General features: G+C 43.9%; 1 protein-coding gene across 1 annotated transcript; it reads right to left on the reverse strand.

Annotated features, from left to right (window-relative positions):
• Nucleotides 1-806: 806 nt before the first annotated feature.
• Nucleotides 807-19,387, reverse strand: palm1b (paralemmin 1b). Its single transcript, XM_071915678.2, has 6 exons — nucleotides 19,243-19,387; nucleotides 7,647-7,689; nucleotides 6,084-6,164; nucleotides 1,905-2,020; nucleotides 1,447-1,517; nucleotides 807-1,186 (listed from the first exon to the last, which is right to left on the reverse strand). The coding sequence occupies exons 2-6, from the start codon at nucleotides 7,686-7,688 to the stop codon at nucleotides 807-809; spliced, it is 690 nt and encodes a 229-aa protein (XP_071771779.1). The 5' UTR covers nucleotide 7,689; nucleotides 19,243-19,387.
• Nucleotides 19,388-27,862: the final 8,475 nt, after the last annotated feature.

Consider the following 27,862-nt stretch of genomic DNA (forward strand, 5'->3'; position numbering starts at 1 on the left):
ATATGAGTCTAAGAAAGCGCAGACACTTGTTATGATTGTAACGCGAATCTGGTAGTGCTTACAAGCTTACATGCAGTCAATGTTTGGAGATGATGAAGAGAACCAAAAACAATAAATACATTGTATAAAACATAATTTGATATCAATATATTAAAATACTATTTAAAATAATATCTTAGACAATATTGCAATATGAAATTGACTGATAAATAGTTGGTAGGCCTACACAGAGAAATATATATATTTAAGTATCTGTGTCCTTCATATTTTGCTGTTTTGACTAAATTACAATGATTTAAAGTTTCCAGATGTCCCCAGTGGGTAGCAGTACAATCCAGAGAGCTATTACATTTTCTTTTTTTCCAACAATAATAACAATGAACTTACAGTACACAGTCCCATAATAAAGATATACATACTGAATACAATATAAATGTCAAGACAGAAAAATAGAAAAATATCAATAGAAATCAAAAGTAAAATACATATCAGAGAAAGTATACAGAGTAAAGTGTACTTATGAGTCTTTGTGGTTCTTGTTGTTGTGGCTGAAGCTGCTGTATTGGCTTTCTTTGTTGATATCTTGGCTGTGTAACTGTACTTCTGTTGTTTTTTTCCAGTCCTGATACACACACTCCCACACAGACACATAGTTACACACACACACACACACACACACACACACACACACACACACTTGCAAGTACAGACACACACAACTGTACACATGCCCACACAGGGGCTGGCGTGCACTCAGGCATACATACATACATACATACATGCATACACACACACACACACATGACTCACATGACCGTGCAGCATTTGCAGGTCTGTTTCTTCTCCTTATCCTTCTCTCCCTCCTCCCCTCCCCCGTTGGCCTTCTCCTTCTCCGCCATGCTGCCGTTGGGTGGAGCCTGCTCTTCTGTGGCCCCCTCTCCTCCGGCCTTCCCCTCCCCGTCCTCGATGACCACGAACTCGGCCTTGACGTTGCCGTCCACCCCCTCCATTCCCAGGGCGGTGCGGTTCTCCTGCTCCTCCTCGACGGTCTTGTATCCCATGAACACCAGGGTGACGGGGTTGTCGGCGCTCGCCTGGTCGGGGCTGGGGCCCAGCAGCTTGGCCTCGATCCCCGTCACCTCTCGCCTGGGAGTCTGACCAGAGGGCTGCACTACTCCGTTCTCTCCTGTAGGGGGCAGCGGGGCACCACAGGCGGGATGGAGGGGGCGCGAAAAAGAGAGAAGAGGGTGGCCAGAGTAAGTCAGAGAGACAAAGAAAGAAAGGAAATATTGTTTTAATGACCTCCGGATGAGAGGAAAGATTTGATACATCAAGTGCAGAGCCCATTATTGGCTCGCCGAACCTCTATCCCTCTGACTCAGTTGTCCAGGCTGTGTTTCCATGGTTTCCAGTGTGATCTTATGTTGCCATGGGTACCGAACTTACCTCCATTTTCTTTGGCCACGCCCTGATTGGCTGGCGCGCCTGTCTCCAGTTCCTCAATCTCCTGCTCCAGCCTGGCTCAGAAACAACACACACACACACACACACACACACACACACACACACACTCATTAGAGAAGAGCGCTTACTTTAATCAGTAATTCCTTTACACCATAGAGACTGTGATACACAGGCAACATTATGAGGCAAAGTAGATTAACCTTAACCTAACTAACCCTGACCAAGAGCATTTTTTTTCAAAATTGCACTTAAAATCTCTTCTTGTAGCCAACCATGTTATCCACAATGATTCTGTCCCATTTGCCAATCCAAATTCTGGCTGAAGGCAATATTACAATATTATACAAAAAGCTGCTGACTGGCTGCTCATGTGTCATCTTGAGTATCATCCTGAAGCCGCGGTCCTGGAGCGATTCCCTGCAGGCGTTTTGGATACTGACCTGAGGATGACCTGCTCCAGGAGTTTGGTCTTCACCTCGTCCTCCTGCAGACGCTTCTGAGTCTCCTCCTCCTCTGGAGCTCCATCCAACAACCAGCGCTCCCTCAGCGCCTTCGACTGCATGGGGACATAACAGATATAGAGAGGATCAATGGGTGACTCGTTCAGATTGAACAAGGGGAAAAGTAGTTAGGTAAGTTAGTTGTTTTATTTCACTTTTCTGTAAATTAACAATGGCGATAAATTAGCATTTTGTTATTCCATTATACACATTCAGTTTTACGTGCTAAAAAGAGGGATGCAGTTCACCATAGTTGTCCCTGTGTGTGTGTGTGTGTGTGTGCCATAATAATAGGAACTTCCACACGTAGAGGACCTTTGCTCATGCTGCTCTTCTCATTTAGGGGGAGCAGTTAATTGAATTTATTAGCGGTACTTCAATCCCCTAAACTGCAGAGCACCATCACCCTTCCTCACTTGGACTTCAGTGTGACTTGTTTCAGGAGAGATTAGCGGCACTTTCACAGAGACAGAATGGGCGAGCCCTTTAGCCGATCTAAAACTAAATCTGCCAGTGAGTGCGTCCAGCACTCCTCTTGACTGCTGCCACTCAATGACTCTGTCAAACACTTCACCTCCGCTGCCAACTCGTTCGCCAAGTGGAGTACGGCACCCTGCCAGGGCACCTAGGCCTCCGGGTTTGAGCAGAAAATCCACCCTAAAATAGAATTAGCCTATTGTACTCGAATGAGCATGGAAGTTAAGTCTAGATAAGTCTCTCTGGAAGATAAAAACGGCAACATCTAATCTTAAAAGGCATCAAACAACACCTCCTGGAGCTTGACAGTGAATCAGAGAGTACCTTCATGGACAAGTTGAGAGTCCCTATTGGACTTTTTGGTTCTGTTAGCCGGGGCTATTATGAGAAAAAGCTCATTTGAACGTAAAAGTTCATGCAAACTGAATTAGTCAGCCTTGCTTTTATTGTCAGCGGAGAAACTCTGAAATTTCTCATGCTCACAAATATTGATTAAAATAAACAAGATCAGAAGAATAAAATGGTATGCGAAACTTCTCTTTCTTTCCACATCTGCATCTCTACCTCTTTCTTCAATCTATCTTTATTTCTTCCATCAATTGCCAAATGTCCTTGTATCTTTATCTTTGCCGCTCTCCGGCTCCATTCTCTCCTTTTCAGTAGATAAGCTAATATCGAAGCAAATATTTGGCATGCTTGGAGGTGAACAGCAACAATGTGTTTTATTCGCAGCTGCTAGACTGTGCAGCGAAAGACAACCCTGACTGGCCATATGGAAAAGTGCTAGAAAATCTCTTGTTTCCACGAGTCCGTCTGAAAATCTGGACCTGTGCTTCATGTGAATTCCTCTCCAGTGATGCAACAAGAATTTCCAAAGCAAAACTCCCCCTCCCGGTTTCTTTTTTTTTTTTTCTCCTCCAACCCGGCCCCCGCCCCTTCCTCTCGCCTGTATGCATCTCTATCCATCATAAAGTTCATGAACTTTTCGCTTTGTGCTCTTTGAATTGAATGGGGTTGTAACTGTCCATGTGAATCTTCCTCGGTTTCTATCTCTGTTTATCTGTTTGACTGTCTGCACTTGTGTTTCGACTCTCACTCTCTCCAGGAGTGCATGGAGTACATGGTTCAGCTCCAGACGCCCAGCTGCAACACACACACACACACACACACACACACGCACACACACGGTGTAATTCAACACTCTGAAATACCCCAGCCCTGCATGGTCTCTTGGGCATTGAATCCAACTCTGTCTCTCTCTCTTTCTTTCTCTCTCTCTCTCTCCTGTCTCTCTCAGTCTTGCTCGCTCTCTCACCACACCCTACCCCAAAGTCTGACATCACTTAATGTACTCGCTCATGCGCACGCAAACACATGCACGCACACACACTCACTTGCACACACACACACACACACACGCGCGCGCACATTAGTCTGCACGAACAGTCGTAAAGCCAGAGCGCTGAAGCTACGTCTGTTCCATTGTTCTTTGGAGTAAAAGCTGCTAACGTAGCAGACAATGGGCGGAACTGTGATGCACACGTATGCACACACACACACACACACACACACGCACACACACACGCACACACACTGATCAGTGGCAGAGATAGAATCTTTAGGAGTTCAAAATTCATGGTGCTTCTTTCTTTAGAGTCCTATTCAAAAACACTATATCCATTTGGAAAAGAAATCATTACCTGAAAATCATAATTCAGTATCTCTAAAATATGGTTGATCCAGTATAACTGTTACCATTTTGTCAACCAATGACTTAACTACCATTTAAAAAAAGTACCATATAATCTGTTCTAATGTTGTGCTATCACTTAATGTTATAGTAAGTAATGGTCAGTATCTCATTTTGGAACAGACCTCATCATATGCTTCTCTATGAAGTGTGTGTGTGTGTGTGTGTGTGTGTGTGTGTGTGTGTGTTTTCTGTGTTTAGACAGTATAGCATGTTGATGCTCATAGGTTTTAAATAGAAGGACTGCAGGCTGCTGCTTGCATAATCATATATAACATGGCTCACTAATTAAAAACAGAACCCTATTACTGTGTGCTGTGTTAACAACATTATAGTACCTCACCTCCGTTTGCACTGTGTGAGTATGTGTGTGTGTGTGTGTGTGTATGATCCTGTATTTGTGTGGTTTAATAGTGGGGCAGGTACACACCTATAAAAAATGTGGTGTAAATGAAGACATTTATTGGGTTTTCCACATGAACACTGCCTCTGGAAAAGGAATACTTGCTGCGGTTTGCACAAAGAGCCTTCTAATGCTCCTGTACTGTGTGACTACACTTCCCCTCTGTGTGTGTGTGTGTGCGTGTGTGCGTGCGTGTGTGTGTGTATCAGACGAAAGCGGGGTGCGGTGGGTGTAAGAGCAGTTTCCTGTTGGTGGGAGTGGGACAAAAATCTGTTTCCTCTGCCTGATCCCTCTGCATTGTCTGAGGCTTCTATGTTCTTTTGTGGAGTAACGCGAACACACACACACACACACACACACACACACACGCACACAAAGGTTTGCTCTGAAAATAGAAAAGTGGGAGCACGCAAGGGCAATAGTGCAGGTCACAGGCACTATTGCCAAACACACACACACACACACACACACACACACACGCAAGCGCATAACCACAACCTTTGCTCTTATCTCTGACCAGCTGAATTGTCCAGAGCTGAAATAGCTTTGATAGTGCTGACACACACGCTGACAAAAGCCTTGGCTCTGATATGTGTGTGTGTGTGTGTATATGCACGCATGCATATTTGAATGTGTGTGTCTGTGTGAGTGTATGTGGATACGTATGTTTGTGTGTGTGTGTGTGTGTGTGTGTGTGTGTATAAACAGCATGTGGAGGAGCTACTGGTGTTATCTGCTGTCCGTTCTGAACATTCCGTGACAGCAGCAGTTGGGGAGTATCTCATTCTGTGGGACTGATAGATCAGAAAGGAGTTGCTGAGGCTTGTGTTGTTGTGTGGGTGTGTGTGAAGTGCCTAACAAGTGCGGTGTGATTACCCGAAAACACACTGACTTACTGTTGGTATTCAAAACAGAAAAGGTTATCTTAGGGTCAGGGTCTTGGCTAGAATTAGGGTTTGGTTGAAGTTAATGGTTAGGGTTATAGCAGCCTAAATCACAACATGGGGCTGCAATAGAGAAGTGTGTTCCACCCAGTAGATTTCCCCTGCTTGCCCAAATTGAATTCTGGTTTTGGGTATGTACACTTCAAAACTTTGACGAATCAAAACTTAAGCGTCTCCTAAACAGCAGAGAGCAGCGCCCCGTCCAGAGAAAGCTGGACTCACCAACGTTAGATCTTTTTCCTCTCTCATCCCTTTGGTATAAAGCAACATAGACCAGTCAGGTTGGTAAACATGAGCGTGCTGTGTGCAGTTAGCTGATGTCATGTCACATGATTTCTAGGTATTGAAGTACAAATTTCTCAAACAGTTACCTCTCGCTGACATTTGGCGCCGCCAACATGCAAAGTTGCCTAGTGCAGCGTCAAGGGTTAGGACTTGGAAAATGGATGTAAGATAATGCGGAATCATCTCAAGTATAGTCGTATAAACAGGGCATGTGCCATACGCGTGTGTGTATGTGTGTGTGTGTGTGTGTGTGTATGTACCTTGAGATGTTGGAGTTGTCGTCGGTCATCATCCAGCTGCCTCCTCTTGTTCTCAATCTCTGTCTGCTTCTTCCTTTTCTCCTGTTACCACAAACACACACACACACACAAACATAAACACAAACATAAACACACACACAACTTATGATTAGATTGCATGCATCTCACCATTGAAGTGGACACATTAATGCTAAGCACATTATGAAGCAGAAGTTTTCCAAGAGAGCCACACTATGTCATTAACAGTAGAACTGATTGCATATGATCATTGGAGAGTGCACTATGTATGATCCAATGTAATGGCATGGTGTGTCTAAGTGAGTGTGTGTTAAGAGAGAAGTAGAGCGAGAGATTCCAAGAATTGATTGTTGGTCAAGTTTTTATTCTTCTTTAGTGTGTCAGCTAATTTGTTCGGCAGATGTGTTTCCATCACTATTTTTCTTCTAAGTTCTTTGTTGAAAACAAAGTGTAAAAACTTTTTTGTGATGTTGATGAAATTTTATTACATTTTGTCAGATCCATTCAGCTTTTCTGATTCAGTACCAGTGTTTCCCACAGGTTGGCAATGTGCTTCGATGCTGTTGGGTGGGGGTGGGGGTGGAGGGTGGGGTGGGGGGGTTAATGACAACTTGTTACTGACGTTTCATTTAGCGAACCCAGTAAATCATATTTTTTCAGGCACTAAAGTCTCTCAATCTAACATAAGCTATTGGCATTGCAACATTAGCTGATCATGATACTTTTTTTACTTAGGCTACATTTCAAACTGTCACTCAAATTGGCTCAGAGGAGGAATGCTGCCTTGTCTTCAGTGTGTGGTAGAGAGGTGCTCACTAGAAGTTGGGGTGGTTCAGAGTTCAATGGAGAGAAACAAATCCAAGGCTCTCTTCTCTTAGAAAAAAAGTTAAAAACCTTCATTTTAGTGGCTAATGCATGGCGTTACAGATTAAAAGTTTCACTGACGCTTTGCAACTTTTAACAACAGATGCGCTGTGTCATATGTGCAATTAATTATGGTTATTGTTCACTAACACACTTTAAGCACTTGGCAGCATTAAGTCTTGATTGTTTGAAAATGGCACCAGCGAGAACCACCAGCTTCACGCATCACGGCACCCGAAATGAATCCAAAACAAAAAATTACTTGGCGGGCTGTTAATTCACCTGGGTGGGTATGGGAAACACTGCAATAAATCACAATTTGCATAAAATACTGAATAGAGTTAGGGGAAAGAGAGGATGAGACAGACACAGAGAGACGCAGAGACAGAGAGAAAGGGAGTGAGAAAGCTGTATCTATCTAGTGCATTACTGCTTCCTATGGCCACTAATGGGTAGAGGAGATGGGGTCTAAAAGGTTGAGAGTCATTAAGACTGGCGGTCAGGGCCTGACATGGAGCGATGATTTGTTGTTTCTAAAGCCATCAATGTGCCCCTATGTGTGTGTGTGTGTGTGTGAGAGAGAGAGAAATTGTGAGGTAGAGAGAGAGAGAATGTGTGTGTCTGTGTGTGTGCATGTACTGTATGTGTGTGTGTGTGTGTGTGTGTGTAGAAATAACTTACAGCGATGGCCTGGAGTCTCTCCTGTTGTGACACCTCAGCCATCCTGAGAGAGAGAGAGAGAGAGAGAGAGAGAGAGAGAGAGAGAGAGAGAGAGAGAGAGAGAGAGAGAGAGAGAGAGAGAGAGAGAGAGAGAGAGAGAGAGAGAGAGAGAGAGAGAGAGAGAGAGAGAGAGAGAGAGAGAGAGGTTATAACCACACTTTACCGCTGACATCAGAGGCCACACTGACCTTAGTGACAAACAACATTCCTTGTAGCGTTCGCTCACCGGCCATTTACCGTCCCGGTGACTTCCCAGCGACTGTGGTTAAATGTCTGTCTGTTAGCGCTAAGTCGGTGTCTCTCCCCTGTCAGTGAGAGTCAGTGAAGGCATGCTAATGTGCTAGCAGAGCGCTGCTGGAGATTCCTGCTCTAATAGGTTCCAGAGCTCCAGGATGGAGAATGGACGCAGCCAGAGGGGAAGGACTGCTCCTGCTACTGCTGCTGCTCTGCTGACACGGGACGAAGCTATTGTTGCTTTAGGGTCCCTCAAAAACCATATACTTTTTACTTCCAATTATGTATTTTTTTGTATTTCTTTTTTTTGTGGATGCAATTAACAGCTGACATTATCTAGCCCTTGCAGAAAATTATTCATAAACCCTGGAGCAAGTAAAGTATCAGTAACAAAATGAAAGATAAATCGCAAAATGAATGGAAATGCATGAACTTTAATGGGAGCGGCAACCAGTTTTTCGTAGTTTTGACTAATGTTGAATGAGAATTTCTTTGAGAGACTGCTGTGATAGCAGGAACTTCTAGAAACATTATAATGTGACCGGTTTCTCAATGTAGCCCAAAAGTTGAGCCAGATATTCTGTATCAACACACCGACGATTGGCGTCAAATTATTTTGGTTGCTCAACTCGGAAAACAAACGGACCTCCGATGAGTTGTGTCTCAAGCTGCTTGCGGCACGGTGATGCTGTTTTTGTGGCTGTGAAAGAATTCCACCCTTGTGTTTTCTATAGAGCAGCGGAGGTGGTGGCCGCAACATCTCAGCGGCCGCATGCCTTCCCCAGCCGTGACTGAACTGAGCTGAAACTGAATCACAACACATATGGGATCCTCATTTCCTTACTCTGGTCCAAACCAGACTCTTACAAAAGAGCTACGGCAAACAACTCTACAGCATGATACGGTTTGAGCATGTCACTCCTGCTGATGAGCGGCCTGGACACCCGCTGCCACCGTTTGAATCTGCATGCATCATTTACCGACCAAGTAGTCATAAAACTCGAGCTGGGAGAGAAATACAACTAAGGCGGAACGATAAATAACATCCGTCCTCGCTAGACCTTGCTGCAAGGGAGGTAGAGCATACAGCGCAACAACACTGGTCCTTGTCAAAAAAAATTAACTGGCATATAAATTTTCCTTTATGCTTGTTAGTTATCAGTGAGGCTGTTGGACTTGTGAAAGGCTCAGGGGCGAACTGTCCGTAGCACAGAGAGTTCATGCGCACATTTCACGTTTGCCTGCGCATGTACACAAACACACCCCACTGCTGTCCCACCAAGCCACACCACCATCACATGGAGACCCTTCGGAGAAAAATAAAACCACAACCACACACACACACACACACACACACACCCACACATACAGGCACATTCTTTCTCAACTTCTCCTTTCTCATCTCTCCAGCACAAACAAGAAGAAGAAAAAGATTGGAGATGCTTAGAGTAAAATCAGCCTAAACATAAGATGAAAGCAGTGTCTATACACAAAATACACCTGGACTAATGTGCAGTTATAACTAAATTATAAAAAAAATAGAGTGCCAAAATCAGAAGTGAATCATCTACCTGATCGGTTTTTGTTCGTAAATTGAATTATTTTGTCAAGACATTCATTCTGGTATACTTTTGACAAGTGTGCTGACGGTGCCTTTTACCTATTTTCTCCCTAAATCCATCTCCTCATCCCCCCCCAGCCCCCTGGGTACAGTGGAGACAGGGCAGTTTCAGCTGACTCTGCACTGTGGAACCTATCTGGATCAGTCCATCAGTGGCATGAGGGAGGCCTGGAAGCAGCGGCTGAACTCTGTTGTCATTAGCGGACTGACCGTCCTGACCTGGGAAAGGTCGCTGGGAGCTTCAGCAGAGATGAGGCAGCACACACCCACAGCTCAGCTACAGCGAGCTAACGAAACACATGGAGACTGGAGGCAGGCAGCTTTCAGGCGGCATGTCACATTTTATTCTATTGTCAATTATGTTTGTTGGATTCATTCACTGTGAAAATTGCAGGAACTTTTGGGGCCATTTTTAACATCGCCCACGATAATTTTCTTTGTGGGAACGCTGCAGAGAACGTGTCCTATGCATAAATTACAACTAATGCAGTCTTTTTGCAGTTTTTTTTTTAACCTTATGCAGGAAAAGTTGACTGAGCGGCACTTACTCTTTTCCAGTGACACACTGCTTCACATTCATACAGTTACTCACATTCACACCTAGGAGCTGCCCAGTATAACCACTTTCTTCCACTGTTGGCCACTGAGCTTTTCCACTGGAGAAACTGGGGGGTTAAGTGCCTTTCTCTTCCCTCAACAGTAGAGCTGTTGAGGGAAGAGAGAGTGTTTCCCTCTCGATTTTTCCAGATTTTCGAACCAGTGACCTTTCATCACAAGCCCGCTTCTCTAACCTCTAGGCTACTGCTGTGATGAATTTTTAAGCTGTATTGAAAGAAATCAGTCTAGCTTGTAGGACCATCGGGGGCACTTGGTCCTGCTGTCTCCCTCATGAATTACACCAGTCAGACAGACGGGACAAACAGGCATGACGTGAAAGCAGACATCTTTATAGCATAGCTACAACAGTAATCACATTTATGATGGAGAAAGGAAGGCAGGCAGGCAGGCAGTCACAGACAGGCAAGCAGAGACAAATGGAGACAGATAGATAAATAGACCGACAACGACAGTCAGACAGGAATACTGACTGAGAGAGGAAGCAGTCTAACAGGCAGGCAGATCTACAGACAGACAGGCAGGCAGTAGACTAAAACTAAGGCTGTTTTTTCCCAGTGTTTCTAGGCAGGTGTTCAGCATTGAGAGGTCAGGGAAACTAATGACTATCTGTATTCCCTGTTGGGCACATTGCTGCTGTAGCACTTCCAGGAACACATTAACTCCCTGCATAGAGAACCAGCATCCTCTCTTCTGACCGCACTGTACTCATGGTCCTCTGGCCCCAGGAGCCACTTTACACACTCACTATCCAGACTGAAATGCCCTAAACAGATTAACTGTATGCTTAAAGAGTGTCAGACATCTTTGTTTATGGATATTGTGTTGACCTAAGGATTAAACAATCTCTCTTCCAAGGTGAATAGCATCTCACCTGAAGGAGATGCAATCCCACCTAAAATAATGTCTTTAGTGTTGGTTTTAATGAAGAGTTTTAGTGTTACATAGTTTTAAATGTTGTTTCAGATGCCTTTTCACCTTGCAAAGATACTTGTCCGGGGGAAATACTACTAAATAGATCTATGTTGGTTGGTCAGGGCAAAATACATATCTGAGGTCACAAAAAAGTCTGAAGTCTGAACCTGAAACAAAACTTTTTAAACTTTTAAAAGTTGTTTTCGTAAAAGAAAAGAGATTGTCACAGCCGATTGCACTCATATGGTCTGAAAAGCCTGATAAGAAACATTGTATTCATTATTTATGTGACACAGTCTAGGAGTGGAGCAGTCAGCAGTACATGATGTACTGATCTGTACATGAGACTAGTCACACTGTGTTTCTCTGGGAAAGCCAAGACTCTTCAATCTATCTGTCTGCAGGATGTGTTGGATGTAGTGCCAGATTAGATCAGGTCTCATCACCACTAATCTAGGATTATCTTAAACAAACACCACAACAACTTGGATTTGGACACCATAGCATGGTGATATATTTTGATCCTGCCACCCACACACACACGTACACAGACACACACATTTTTTAAGGTTGTTTTTATGGCATTTCTTCTTCATTAGATAGTAAACAGTGGAGCAAAAGATGGGAGAGAGGACATGAGACACGGAATGACCTGAGCTGCTCTCAGACCTACATTACGACTGCATGGGATGTGCCTTGGCTCGACGAGCCAACAGGACATCCGACACACAAACAGACATTCATTAAGGCACACAGTCATGAACACAAATACACACACACACACTAGGGCTGTGCAGTTAATCAAATTAAAAGTGAAATTGCGATTTGAACATTGAAATTTCGATTTTAACATGCTGTCGGAGAATCACACTCTGCCCATGCACTGTACAGAGATGATGTTGACTATTTGGCCAATTAGAGACTAAATTGTTAACCAATCAGAAGCCAGAGAGGCAGCGTCTAACAGTTGGAGTGAGAGGATAGATAGAAGAAGGGCGGAGGAGAGAAGGATTGCTTTCATTTTACACTATCCATTCTCCCTCATGTCAAGTGACAGCTGTATTTTACAGTACATTTACAGTAAATTAACCTGAAAATAGCCCAAATGGTTTCAATTATATAATACTTGCATTTTCATTCTAATGATCTATTTATAGTAGACCTCTGAATCTGTGCTTCTAGCCTTGTGACAAGGAAATAAAATGTGTTAAGTCAAGTGTTTATCATATCGCAGTTCAAGTTGCAATTACAATTTTCATTTAAATAATAGCAACATGACTTTTTCATCACACATTAATCAACACACCAAAACACAGACTGACAACACACACACTCACACTTATATAGAGATTGTTTTCATGGCATTTGTGCTTTATTAGATAGTGTTAAGTGGAGAGACAGAGAAGATGAGAGAAAGAGAGGCGAGGTCATGCAAACAGACCCACAGAAATTAACAAGTGCACACACACACACACACACACACACAACATTGTCTGGCACAAAAACCTTTCCTCTTCAGAAAGAATGAGGACTGTGGAAAATGACTCTCTCTCGAGCTCTAATGACCCGGGCCCTGCATTAGAAAACTGAGAGACTCTGGAGGAGGAAACTAATCTCAAATCCCTTTCACACTCACAGTCTTGGAGTGGCACTTCTCTCTCCTTCTCTCTACTCGCCACTTCCCCCTCTTCCTTCCTTTGGGCCAAAAGAGCACAGGGACAATAATACTCCTCCCTGCCATTCCCCTAGGCCACACACACACACACACACACACATACGAATCCCAGGCCAGCACACACCACCACTACCGCACACACCACTACATCCTTCAGTCTTTGAGACACGATACAGACCCTGCCAAACGTAAACGCCGTGATGCCAATAAAAACTGGAGGACGTCCGCTGAGGTCACATGTTAGTGCGCCGGGGGTCAGAGGGCAAAGCTCCGGCCCCCCCACAGGTCGCCCACAGATAACAGCTCAGTCAGTGAGAGGAGAAAGACGGGGGGGAATACTGTGTAACACCCGTGTCAAATGAGAAGCCACACACACAGTGAGACACGTGGGGAGAGACGAAGAGTGTGTGTGTGTGTGTGAGTTCTGACGTCTTACTTTGTCCCAGTTGTCAGCGTGACACAACAGGACGTGGTGCAGCAGGTCAAAGGACAATTCCACTGTGATTGGAGTTTTTCTTCATTTCCTGCACCCCCTTACTGTTTTACATCATTGTAGATCGTTTCCCAGTGCTTTTTTATCACGTTTTGAGATATTTGCTATTTTTCCTTTGTTGTCTAAATATTCCAGTACTCCCAGTAAAGAAGAGGGTGCCAATTTTAAGCCCTAATTGAGTAAAATCGAGCTTTAATTTCCATTTAATTTGACGGACTATAGCTAGGGGAAATGCCTTGCTTTGGTTTGCACGTTGACTTGATTGGGTTGTGACTGACAGAAGGCGAGTCCTAACGTAACCGCAGAGAACATTATTTTTGAAAATATTTATTTTGGAGAGAACACAGAAATCGGACATGTAGTGACCCGGAGCGGTATCTTACTTCTTCTTGTTTACAAGCACAAACCGAAAGTAAGACGCCCACTGAAACTTATAAAATGTAAAAGTTTACAGCCTGATATTACAGGCTGATATTATTAAGGAACTGAGATTTTACAAGCCCCAGCAAATGGTTTCTGTCCAAGCAAGTTTTTTCTTTTTTAAATGTATTCATCCCACATGCTCTTGTGATACTTTAATGATCCCCGGAGGGAAGATTTTTTTGTTTACCACCTCCACAAGGAGGTCAGAGCACAGGGTCGTCGACAGAGCAGCACCCCTGCACCCCTATAGGACACTTCAGCAAGGTGGATGCTGGCCAACACAGAGGGTTGAATTCTGGCACTCCAGGTGAAGGCCGATCTCCCTCCTCACAACACCAGCCCTCACATCCATACAGGTCCACACATCCATCTGGGAAGTCTTCTACACCACCAAACAGCTCCACTGGAGCAACTGGAGTTCTACAGTATGTGTCTATTGTAAAATTGTAATTAGAATGACATTTATGGATATTGTATAGGCATCGCAACAAAACGCAAACGCTCTGATCGTCGGATCACATACAAGAATCTATCATTGAAATGTTTATTACGATAATAAAATGCCACGACTGCATCTCTCAGTATCAAGGCTTAATGGTATTTCAAGAAGTTAGGGAAGTTAAACCAGAGTGAGTAGCAAAAAGGTAATGGTCCTCAGGACTGAAATTCACCCCAGCCTTCATCCTTGTGCCAAAACAGAGTAACAGCATTAACATCGACATGACTTGCTAAAGGCATTGCTTTGATGTTTACAGACAGTCCATTTCCACAGAGGCCAGACTCCTCGTCCTGGTGCTCTCTCTGGTCAGTCAGCAAACTGTATATCCGGATATAGGAAGCCTATGGCCTTGCATTACTGGACCGGCCTATCAATGTTAACACAGGAACCATTAGGGCAAATAGGTGCCTTGCCTTATGGCAAGATCCCAATCCCCACTTAAGGCTCTCAAGAGGCTCAGGAATTGTTTACGCTAAGTATATGTGCAGCATGTTTGTCCAATATCTATCCCATCTCTTCTGGGATTACAAAATGCTTTGTTTGATTCACTGAGGGACAAGACCCAATATTCATTCTCCTCCTCCGCCTCAAGCCAGATGTGTGTTTGGTGTGTGTGTGTGTGTGTGTGTGTTTTAGGTTCAGGTTATCTACAGTGTACACAGATGGATGGATCCCTCTCTGCCTCTTATCAATAGTGCTTTTGATCTTATCTCTGCAGCAACACTGATGATCATCATATGAGTGTGTGTGTGTGTATGTGTGTGTGTGTGTCTGTGTGTGTGTGTGTGTGTCTGTGTGCTTCAGGAGGTGGCGCATTAAGAGCACACAAACACGTACTGTCTGAGCACATTTTCCTCTGAGATTAAAAGGGCTTAGTGGCTAAAAATGACATAGTTTATCAGAAAAACGACTATCTGCTGAGGAGACAGTGAAAAAAACAACAAATCCTCTCTTGCCTTATCTGTCATGACGAAGCAGCAAGGAGGGGGTCTGCACAGGAAGAAAGTCAGGAGAAGGAGAAGAGAAAAAATGACATCAATGAGGGAGAGAGGAGATAGAGATTTATAGAAGGAGAGAAAAAAATATGGAGAGAGAGAGGGAGGGAGGGCGAGGCAGATTGCATCATATTATCTAATAATACTTCACATTTCTGCTATCTGCCCAGATGTTACTCCTTATCAGTTTACGTGCTGAGCAAGCTTTCAGTTCGACTTTCTCTTTTACCTAACAAGCTTTCGGCACAAGACAGTAACCGAGTGTAAGGGATTCTGTAACGCACATGATTCCATTTTCCACAATTAGCTTACTAATCTGATTTCACTGCATAAATGGTGTAATGTTCTTAATGACAGCAAGGTCAGTCGGAGCAATTAGCAATATCCATCACTCTCAGGGCTACTTGCTCGGGGCACGACGTGAACCCATGAGGTGCCTGCGGTCATGTAATAATAACACTGTACCAACCAGTCATGCCACAGAAAAGCTAGCAATTATGCCATAATGGTGCTAGTGCTCTCTTATAATTAAAATATTAGAGCTATCACTTTCAAGCTGGAAAATGTACCTTTATCCCCCTGGAAATAATATGGGGTGTTATCACTTTTCCAATAATGTCTGCGTGTCGGTGCGACTTCACAGATAAGCGAACGGGGAGAAAACTCTGAGCTGTACAATAGACTTGTAACAAATTGACTTCTTTGCATTAATATCAGCAACAAGAACGCCATGCATTTTAACATTTTCAACATTTAAAATGTACCAATGGGTGTTACAGAGTTATCACACAAGTTGCAACACTTACAAAGAACTGACTAGTATCTTTTCTCTCTTGGAAATCATGTGCTTTTTTAACCATTATTTGATTCACACACACACACAGTTACACACTTTCACATCTGGGATCTGCCCACCCAGTATAACCAGTTTCTCCCAGTGTTGGCCACTGAGGAGTTCCACTGGAGCAATTAGCTTTGCTCAAGGGCACTTTGACTTTAGTTGCTTCAGCAGTGGAAAGCGTTACTCATTCACATTTCACAGCCAGATTTTCACAGCTGGTCTGGGGATACGAACCAATAGCCTTCCGGTCACTAGCCTGTTTCCCCTATCTAGGTTATTGGTGAGAGCTGATCCAAGCCAGCGCACAGCCTGCCAGGCCAATTTACAGTCATCACACAACACACACACACACACACACACACACACACACACACACACACACACACAAACACACTATCTCAATCTATTTTTCTTTCTCTCCTACATACACACAGACAAGCAAAGACATACGCACATAAATACACACACAAAGCCGCACACACACGTGCACGTACACACACACAGCCATACAAACACACACGCAGTCACACACCTGGCTGTCCAGAGCCACTATGGTGAATGATGGTTGGGTGGACAAGACAAGAGCTGTCAGCTCTGCTGTGACTAGCTGACACAACACAGAGCAGCCGACCGGAGATAGACCCTCCACTCACACCGCGTGGCTGAGGCCTATGGCGGACATGGCATGTGTCATACATACAATCAAACTACATGGCAGACAATTAGCAATACACAGGATGTCATCTGACTTTCCTTTGTGCCCTATGCAACATGCTGTCACTGTCACTTGAATTTTATAATTTTGATTTACATGAATTGCGGTCTCCTCCCCTTCATAACTGCAGTGGATTTAATAGGGAATTCAATAAGGGATCATAGTTTTCCCTTTGATTCACCTGGTCACTTTATTTCAAAGAAAGAGCCAGTATGTCTAATATTTTGTACATTGTTCAGGCCATGTCTTCCATTAAAAGTGAGAGTCTTCACATTTTTCCGCCAATGACTTTTGATGAAAAATATAGTCTTGTACATCTTGCTACACAGAATATGTTATACACACCTGTAAAGTTTAGGTAAGACTTTGACTAAGACACCAGTACAGAATATGGCGACTTTTATCCTTCATAAACGAAACAAACTAGAAGGCACTCAGAGAGCGCAAACCTCCGCCAGCGCTGAAGTTAAATTGATCTCTTGACCCTGCAAACATATTCCCAGGATTTGGAATCAGGTCTCTATGTCTGTTAGTGTCATGGTTACGGCTAAACAACAATCATCCAATGGTGGACATCCCAGATCCGGATCACCACCAAAATCGAATCAGTTGTTCCGTGGCCCAAGGCCTATCTGTCCACCAAATTGCATGGAAATCCGTTCATACGTTTTTGAGATATCCTGCTGACAGACTTATAGACAACTAATAGACTAACAACAGGGAAACATAACCTCCTTGGCGGAGGTAGAAATCACAACAGATTGGATTGGATGATGTGGCTGATAGTGAAGGGTGAAATAACAGATGTTTCACAGTCCATAGGATTAACTAGAATAAAAAATAAATAGGCAGCCAACTCCAGACTTTTTTCATCTTTATTTAATAATGAGAAAGAATTGGCTCACCATGTTTGCTGTTTTTCAGCAGCCCCACTTCACACTCACGCAGTTAGACACATTCACACCTGGAAGCTGCCCAGTACAACCACAATCCAGTACTGTTGACCATTGAGTAGCTGCGCTGAAGCAAAAGGGGATGAAATGCCTTGCTCACTATCACCTTGGCAGTAGTTGTTGAGGGAGGACAGAGTGTTTCTCATTCACTTTCCCCTGCCCACATTTTCCCAGCAAGTCCAGGAATCAAACAGGTGACATTCCAGTTATTTTGCTGAAGAAAACAGCCAAAGAGTGGAGGACTTACAGTACTTTGATATCCCACATGCAATCCCTCTGAAATGTAATGGGTGTGTTGTGTTTCTGGACTCTTATTATTGTCATTGCAACTTATTGGTCTTGTCAACAAAGACGCTGACCACAGAAGTCCCTTCTGTTCACAGGACAGAAACCCAGGAGAATGGCAGAAACAATGAACACGAGAACAAACACATACGCACTGTCCAATGCTCTTTCCAAATTCTTTTTGTTTCCATGCCTATGCCTGCTGTGATCAAAGGGAAAGGCAAAATAAACTGTAAAAGTCATGGAATTGGTCCAGTTGATATTATTCTTTTTCAGAGGCAGGGATGGAATTGGTTTTTCATAGACAGATACAGAATATAAACATAGGCCTACTGACACTCTGACAGAGGATGGAGGGACCAGGTGACATCACTAATGGTAACCTAAGCTGAATTTTGTATGAGCTAAACTCGGGCTTTAAGTGATGTATCTGCTCTGCCACTCCTAAACCCAACCGCCTGGTTAGAAAACTGCCCCGGTCCGCTGCACAGTGTGAATTCCAGACAGGAGTATGTAATGGCCATGGTTTATCAGCTCATGCGCGCCATGTTGGAGCGGACTGCTCACATCACAACACACCATAGAAATACCCTGTTACTCTCTCACACTCCCTCACTTCCACAGCCTGTACTGAAAACAGCCAGCCAGCATCTCTCACCCAGCCACGGTCACGGCTGGCGCCACTGCAAATTCACCGTCGACGCAAAAAAAAAACAGCCAGACTGACCCTCATCCTGAAACACTCTGCTTTGCAAAACAGGTCGATATTACATGATGGATCATCAAAGGCATTCGCGTAAACATGTCGTCCTGTTACACCTGTCGGCCTGGCTGTATATAGGCTATTGAGAGTACAGTACAGCGGGCCTCTGGGCATGTAATAAATGATGTTGACCTGACACAATAATGCAGCATTTTCACTACAATTCATCAGACAACCAGCGGTTGACTTTATTATAGGCCTATTATTTAACGCTGGCGTTTATGTCCCTTTTAATGATGTTGCGCCTCGTGTGTTTACGAATTGTAACCTAACGATGCAAGCCCATAATAATGCGACGATCGTCACACAATATTTACAGTACGGGATTTCACCAGTAGCCTATAGGTGGCCGCTGTCAGAAGCCAAACAAGTGTTTTTGTCTCCATCCCTCCGTCCCGCTCCGAGTGAAAGGATGCTGCTGGCTGGAGGCTTGAATATTGCGCCGCTGCTACCAGCGCTGGACAAATCACCAAAACCAGGTCAGCCACAGGAATACATGGGTGACCACCACACTGTAAATCAAGACTTACTCAGTAGCAGATCCCTTTCTCTTCCCGCCGCAGACGTCTTCCAAACAGCGTGTCTCTGCCTCCGCGGTCGCAATTGTTTATTTCTGAGCGTCAATTCTCAATACTCGGCCACCCCTTCCTCTCCTCTTCCTCTTCCTCCTCCTCCTCCTCCTCCTCCTCCTCCTCTTCTGGCTGGCACCCCTTCTGTTATTGCCGAGGTGATGCCGCGGGCAGCTCGTGCGCTCTGCCCGACAATAATAGGACCCCAATGATTTCCTCTCGAGCGAAAAAAGACGCACGGCGGACTTGGCTTGGATCTCCGCCCGCTCACTGGTAATCTCATAGGCTGTAGCATGTGAGGGGCGTCGTCTGAGGCAGGTTGTAGGCTATTTAATGTATGGGTGTGAGAGTCAGAGTGGTATGTACAGGGAGTGGGAGAGGGAAAAGGATACGCCTCCCTCCCTTATAGAGATAAAGGGGGCCCTGCGCGCCGTTGACTGAGATATGGGGCCTCCTCTCCAAACGGGGGCCCTGCTGGCTCTCCTCCAGCCTTATCATATGACGTCCAAGGAACCAGGCTGCCTGCTTTAACAGCGAACAGGCTTGCAGAAGAATGGTGTGCAGCCTGAAATGGGATCAAGTCCAATTTTGCAAAACAGAGGAGAAAGGACCATTCTTCCAGTTCCGCTGTCCCACTTCTCCATCTAGTGGCGGGAAGTCTTCAAGACTCCTTAATAGTGTTTTCACGCTGTTATAAATAACCTTAGGCTATGTCGCTGAAATTGCTTTAGCCTAAAGCAGCGTTTTTGCTTGAACTGAGATTGACGCACAATTAGAGAGCTCTTATTTTTTTTAATTTTGTCAAAAATATACAGAATGTATCACAGCAGCAAAAATACATTTATATATTTATATCTAGCTATAAATATTTTTAATTCGCCAATTATCAGACTAATCTTCTGTTTGGCCCAAATTATTCTTGCAAATCTTCATTCTGAGACCATATATTATGCACCTGCACCCAATATCCAGCAGGTGGTGCTCGAGCTCCAGACAAATGTTAATTCGCCATTGCAGGTTTCCAATGGATTTTCTAAAACCATCTGAAAATCTATCTGCCAATACATTTGTGGTTGCTGGACCAAGAAATAACAAAGGAGAGGTCACAGTCTAGTGTTTCTAATTTAGTCTGAGGTTTGTGCTTGCATCTGTTCTCTCTTCTTATAGTGTGTGCAGTGCAGTGTCTCTGCCCTTAATGAACCAGGGACAGAAGTTCTACACATGGAGTTTATTACACCTAAGAAATTACATGAGTGATAACCTCTATTATATTCTGTTCTATTTTAATAAATGCTAGAATATTCCTGTAGTCAATTCCTTTGTTTCTGTTTCCCTCACCACTGCTACCTCTGGGGTTTTATTTCCATTCCACAGACTAGAGCTGGAGTGAATCCACTTTAAATTCACTCAGTTCAAAATGTAAAAAGAAACTACAACTGACTTACCAATAACATTGCCTCCATTTTCCCTAACCCTAACCCTTATTTCTCCAAAGATTGAATATAGGAAACATTCTATAGCGAGAAAATGTCTTTGAAATAGGCTACGTGCCACCTACTCTTACAAAATGACTGATAGTACAATATTAAGAGAAACTATGGAACTTTTTAAATGACAGTGGCTAACTGTAAAATCTTTTGTTAACAAAATGATAGTGCTTTTACAGAGTGGATTAGACTGAAGAGCACATCAAAACAAGAGGATCACACCTTACATATACATATAGATGTAATGGTGTTCCATACCAACACTTTACCATATACTATGTGAAGTGATAGTAGGCGACTAGCGTTATCTCAAAAGTGAGAACACTGACCTTTTAGTAATAAAAAAGGTGTCAGTGTTTTTGTTATATGGCCTGTAGAGTCATACATTTTAAAAATGAAAAATCATTAACTCAATGCAGCTGATGCAGTGAGGTTTATTTTTGGAACTATTTCAGGTGAGCGACCACATCTGCTGTGCAGAGAGTTTCAGCTGTACACAGTCTTCCATCGCCCAACACATCCACTTGCTATGGAAACAGGGAAAATAGTCCCTGGAGGTTCAAAACAGTAGCCCATGTTATTTTTATTGTGTAAATCTTGCCAATATATTGCATATCACTGCCAGACTTGGTGCATATTTAATATTACTTACCATTTATCTTCAAAACTGATACAAGTTGTTCTCACTTTTGAGATAATGCTAGTCATCTACTATTAACAGTGTATGCTAAAGTATTAACATGGATCACCAGAGTAATTGATCTTCCAGGGAACAGTGGATGATTTTGGTGTCCAACACTTACACAATTTCCCCAAATTTCCCCAAAACCTGGTGTATTGCTTTAATGGATGATCTCCCCAGTCACTATGCAAAACTGCAACCAGGGAAGAACCAAGGGGAAGATTGTTAGTGCTGTTCGGCTGGTTATTTCAGTACATGAAGGGGATTTGGGAAGGAAGTTCTACTGTTGTGATCGAACTAGCAGGCGGCCCCCTGCCAGACTACAAGCTCATGCTGTGTCTCTGGCTTGTGCACGGGGTTTGAAAGGTGGAACAGGTGGAGGAGAGACCCACTAGAGGAGATCAGGTTGGTGTGTATTGTCTGAGGACTTAGAGAGAGGTATAGAAATGGGAAACTGGCTGAGTAGATTTGGGAAGTGCAGGGAGAATAAGAAGGATTTGAACCCACTCTGAGAGACAAAGCCCTCACTCTCTCTCTTTCTCTCTCTCTCTCTCTCTCTCTCTCTCTCTCTCTCTCGTGCTCACTTTCTTTATATCACTTTCTCTTTCTCCCTCTAGCCCCTCTCCCTTTCTCTTTGACTCTGCATCACTAGACCTTGACATGTACACACACACACACAGACACACATATTCACACATGCAAACATCTAGGTTCTCATCTATCCGTCTGTCAAACATGAATCACATATCAAGACATGCACATGGATCATACTTCATGCACACATTCTCTCACACACACACACATACACACACACACACACACACACACACACACACACACACAGAAGCACGAGCAGGCAACATATAAACACAACTATGCGTAGGAGGGGGGCTTAAGAAATGAAACAGTCTCCCCTGTGCAGTGTGTGTGTGTGTGTGTGTGTATCTGTCATGACATCATGATAAACGCTGCTGACAGATGAGGGTCAGGCCTGTTTTTCTACTGACATCTCTAAAAAAAATTATTTTCTCCTTCACAAACAGAAACGGCCAATGGAAGCAGCCTGCGCCGTCTCAATCTGATAACGATGGTGCCGTTCACGGACAAAAAAACTCAGTTTGTACGTGATGAGAAATCGAAAAAAAGGACTTTGTTTGTGTGTTTGTGGGAGCGTGGGCATGTCAGCATGTATTTGTGTGTGTGCATGTGCATGTAAGTGTGTGTGTGCAGACGTGCTTGTGTGTTGCGTGCCAGTGGGTATGTGGTATGTGTGAAGAGTTTTGTGGGCTTGTGCCCGTTTGTGTGCGTGTAAGTTGTGTTTGTGTGCGTGTTTGCATGTGAGTAAGTTGTGTTTGTGTGTGTGTGTGTGTGTATGTGTGTGTGTGTGTGTGCGCGCAGACTGACTCGGAGCCCTCGCAGCCCTCGGGGCCAGCTCAGCACTTGGCTTCTTATCTCTCTCTCAGAACCTTGGTCATGAATAAACATCGCCAGAATAAAATTACCCAAAATGAAAATAACTGAGTGAAATTTGGAGGAGGCGGGTGTAAATCCACAGGAGGGGAGGGGTGGTGAGAAAGTGAATGGATGAGAGAGAGAGAGAGAGAGAGAGAGGGAGAGAGAGAGAGAGAGAGAGAGAGTAAGCACTGACGGAGGGAGTTGAAAGGCAGATTGAGGCCTGAGGGACAACAAGTATAAAGAGTTGCCTCCATCCTGGAAAATGCCAAAATGGTTCTCTTTACTCTCTTTCGCTTTCTCACTGTCTCTCTCTCTCTCTCTCTCTCTCTCTCTCTCTCTCTCTCTGTACCTGTCTCTATCTCTGTTTCCCACTGTATTTCTTAAAATGTCCATTGTGCCTCTGTGGGCTGCTGGCACTGTCGAGTTTTTGTGTCCTCAGTTATGTTGCTGTTATCGCGTGTGAAGGTGGGTGGATGGGTGTGGGAACGGGAGAATTTTCAGTGTTTTTGTACTTATCTTTTCCTCTGTTTTCTAATGAGCTGTTTCACTGAAGTACTACATCAAAAAACGATGTATCTCTCTCCCTGTCTGTCTCACTCTCTCTCTCTCTCTTTCCCTCTCTCTGTCTCCTCTGTCTAGTCCTCTCTCTTTTCCCACCCCGCTCTTTTCCTCGTCCTACCTCTGTTTTTCCTTTCTTCCCGTCTCCCTCTCTACCTTTCTCCATGGCAGCAGAATGGATTCTCTTCATAGCGCACGCTAAACAAGACATGAATAATGTAAGACGGGCGTTTTGTCTCCGTCTGAATCCTTTTTAATACTGTTCTCTCCATCTGGCCGTCCGTTGGCTGAGCGTTTGGATATGCACACATACCCACCCACACACACACACGCACGCACGCACACAGACGTACGCACACACACAGTCTGTACCATAAATCCACAGGAGCGTAATGAGGGTCGTGTAATGGAAACGTGCGAGTGTGTGAACGGATGCGGCGGCCTCATTATAAGGCAACATCATTAGTTACACACCTACTGTCACCGTCCCGTCACTGCATCCATCCACCCCCAGACACGCACACACACACACACACACACACATACACGGTCTCTCTCTCATCTCATATTTGGCTCAAGGCATTGACGCTATACACTTATTTTCTTCTGTTCTCTCTCTCTCTCTCTCTCTCTCTCTCTCTCTCTCTCTCTCTCTCTCTCGTCACTACAGTTTCCCCCGCTTGGTGCTTGATCAAGTTGGCATCAGATGTGACAATGTGTTAATCGGTGGCTGTTATGCAGGTCAGTGAATTTGGGCGTGGAGTCAGTGATCCATTCATACTCTCAACTGGGAGCCGCAGCGGAGTGACAGCTCTTTTATTTCTGTGTCTCTTTCACCGCTAAAGTCACTTGACACTTGACAGGGAGCTCTCTCTTTTCCTCCCCTCCTTCCCTCCTTCCCTCGTTCATTCCTCCCTTCTTGCGTCTTTTAGTCTCTCACGTCCTTCCTTCCTTTCTTTTTCACTTTTCTTTTTCATTCTTTCCTCCCTCTTTAATTCTCTACCTTCCTTCCATCCTTCCTTCTTTGCTCCCCTTCTCACGTCTTCCTTCCCCTCCTTTCTTCCTTTCTGTTATTGCCTTCCGTCCTTCCTTCTTTCTTTCCCTCCTTCCTTCCTTCCTTCCTTCCTTCCTTCCTTCCTCTTGTTCTCTGCCTTCTCTCTTCCTTCCTTCCTTTCCTCCCTTCCTCCTTGCCTCTCTCTTTCCTTCCTTCATTGCCTTCATTCCTTTCTTTTTCACTTTTCTTTTTCATTCTTTCCTCCCTCTTTAATTCTCTACCTTCCTTCCATCCTTCCTTCTTTCCTCCCCTTCTCACGTCTTCCTTCCCCTCCTTTCTTCCTTTCTGTTATTTCCTTCCTTCCTCCCTTCCTTCCTTCCTTCCTTCCTCTTGTTCTCTGCCTTCTCTCTTCCTTCCTTTCCTCCCTTCCTCCTTGCCTCTGTCTTTCCTTCCTTCATTCCCTTCCTTGCTTCCTTCTTCCCTTCCTTCATTCCTCCCTTCTATCCTCTTTTATTCTCTCTCTTCATTCCTTTCTTCCCTCTGTCTTTCTTCCCTTCCTTCCTGCCTTCCTCCATTCTTCGCTCGCTCCCTTGCCTTTGTGTACTCTGTAGCTTATCCATTATTATAAATCAATGTAAGATTTTTAGCCTTTAGTCAGCATTCATTATCTTTGGGTGGATGAGGAGATGGAGGAGGACTAGCAGGGTAGTAAGTACCCAGATACAGTCAGATACATTCAGATACAGTCAGATACATTCAGATACATTCAGATACATTCAGATACATTCAGATACAGTCAGATACAGTCAGATACATTCAGATACATTCAGATACAGTCAGATACAGTCAGATACAGTCAGATACATTCAGATACAGTCAGATACATTCAGATACATTCAGATACATTCAGATACAGACAGATACAGTCAGATACATTCAGATACAGTCAGATACAGTCAGATACAGTCAGATACAGTCAGATACATTCAGATACAGTCAGATACATTCAGATACAGACAGATACAGTCAGATACATTCAGATACAGTCAGATACAGTCAGATACATTCAGATACAGTCAGATACATTCAGATACATTCAGATACAGTCAGATACATTCAGATACATTCAGATACATTCAGATACAGTCAGATACATTCAGATACATTCAGATACATTCAGATACAGTCAGATACATTCAGATACATTCAGATACATTCAGATACAGTCAGATACATTCAGATACATTCAGATACATTCAGATACAGTCAGATACATTCAGATACAGTCAGATACATTCAGATACATTCAGATACAGTCAGATACAGTCAGATACAGTCAGATACAGTCAGATACAGTCAGATACATTCAGATACATTCAGATACATTCAGATACAGTCAGATACATTCAGATACAGTCAGATACATTCAGATACATTCAGATACAGTCAGATACAGTCAGATACAGTCAGATACATTCAGATACAGTCAGATACATTCAGATACAGTCAGATACATTCAGATACAGTCAGATACAGTCAGATAGAGTCTATGTGTCTGGTCTCCTGCTTGTAGATGATGTTGAATTGGATGGATCACAGTCATGGGTACAGATGAGCGCAGTGCTGCAGTGCTCTAATTCATCATTAAATTGATGCGCCCAGACTGACTGATTTAGACTGGATTAACGATGCGACTGTATTTTTTTAATTTCATACTGGATTATTTGCCGATTTGGTGAAACATTTGTGTGAGTGTGTGTGTGTGTGTGTGTGTGTGTGTGTGTGTATGTGTGTGTGTGTGTGTGTGTTTGCGTATGTGTGAGTGTATCTAACCATCTGCAGATTTGGTCAAATATTTGTCAGTGAGTCTGTGTCATGATGTGCAAATTTACTCAAACATTTGTGTGTTTGTATGCAATTATTTGGAGATTTGGTGAAGGGAAGTGTGTGTGTGTGTGTGTGTGTGTGTGTGTGTGCGTGCCTGCATGCTATTTTCGGCGTTAGCTAAACGTTTGTGTTTGCGCCTGCGTGTCTGTGTATTTTTGTGTGTGCCCTGACATGCATAATATCCCTCAGCATCTTAACTGTGAGGATGTGAGGACTGAAACTGGGTCAGACGGTTGTATGAGTGCGTGATCCTCTGCCAAGAGCTTCCATAGAAAACTCTGACACATCTGACAGTTTTCCCTGGCAGGAGAGATATTTATACATTTCAGAAGACATACGGGGATAGAGGTAAGAAAGAAAGCGGAGAGGGACAGGGACACTCGTGTGACATTTGTGGTCATAACAAATGCACAAAAGGGACACGACCACACACAGGCAGTTGCACACACACACACACACACGTTGCTGTCCAGTGCAAACCTTGTATCTCCGAAATGTCTGCTTTTCAGGAAATAAGAAAACCAGCCTTGTTTTTAGCTTGACCACGATGCATTTCTGAGTTTGTCCAATGGGTTTTGAAAGTGTTTCATAAGACCAAGGGTGGTAGAATTTCCTCAACCCATAGAGGAGCATGAAATCCTTCAACTGAAGTTAAAACATGAAAATCACCAAGATCGGAGTTACAAGGTTTTTACAGGACAGCAGTGATATATGCAGGATCTCCTACATGCATTTATGGACAGTATCCTACACACACACACACACACACACACATATTCACACATATTCACAGATACACACATGCATATATGAAGGATCTACATGCACGCAAACACATTTGACACGATACAATGATAAAGGTAAGAGAGTGGAGAAGGGGCAAACATACTACGTGACATATGTGTTCCTAACAAATGCGTGAATGGACACACACACACACACACACACACACACACACACAAACACGCAAACACACAATCACTCACACACAGGCATATATAAAACGTCTCCCACACACAAATACACACACACACAGTCCCAGACCCAATTAGTCTGGTCTGATAACTGTGTCAGTGTGTTAGTAACCATTGCTAGGCCTGCAGGGTATTAAAGTCATGTACTGTACAGTCTTACTCATGCATGTAAGGCCACAACCATATCAACCCACTCATGCTCAAATACACTGGACTGTTTGTCCCCCTTTCTCTGCATTTGAACAAATAGCGCAAGGGCACAAATAGGTGTGTGAGCGTGCGTCTGTGTGTGTTTATATGTGTGTTTTCCCGTGTGATTCTGTGTGTACGTGTAGAGAGATGTTTGTTTTCACGCACACATCTCTAGGTCTGGGTTCAGGAGCGTGTGCGGGCGTGTATGTTCATGTGAGTCTACAGTAAAAGTGTGTGTGTGTGTGTGTGGGTGGGTGTGCATGTATATGCATGTGGACAGGAGTACCTTGTTCCCTGGTTTCCATCCTCATCTCTGTCTCCATCTACTCGCGCTCCATCCCCAGGGGAAAGC

Source organism: Centroberyx gerrardi, chromosome 17 (genome assembly GCF_048128805.1).
Source record: "Centroberyx gerrardi isolate f3 chromosome 17, fCenGer3.hap1.cur.20231027, whole genome shotgun sequence".
In the NCBI taxonomy this organism is placed as follows: domain Eukaryota; kingdom Metazoa; phylum Chordata; class Actinopteri; order Beryciformes; family Berycidae; genus Centroberyx; species Centroberyx gerrardi.

Coding starts and splice junctions, on each gene's coding strand:
- palm1b (XM_071915678.2), bottom strand. CDS start 7,688: ATGGCTGAGGTGTCACAACAGGAGAGACTCCAGGCCATCGCT. Junction 6,165..7,646: donor AGAGACTCCAGGCCATCGCT/GTAAGTTATTTC, acceptor TTGTGGTAACAG/GAGAAAAGGAAGAAGCAGAC. Junction 1,518..1,904: donor CTGGAGCAGGTCATCCTCAG/GTCAGTATCCAA, acceptor TTTCTGAGCCAG/GCTGGAGCAGGAGATTGAGG.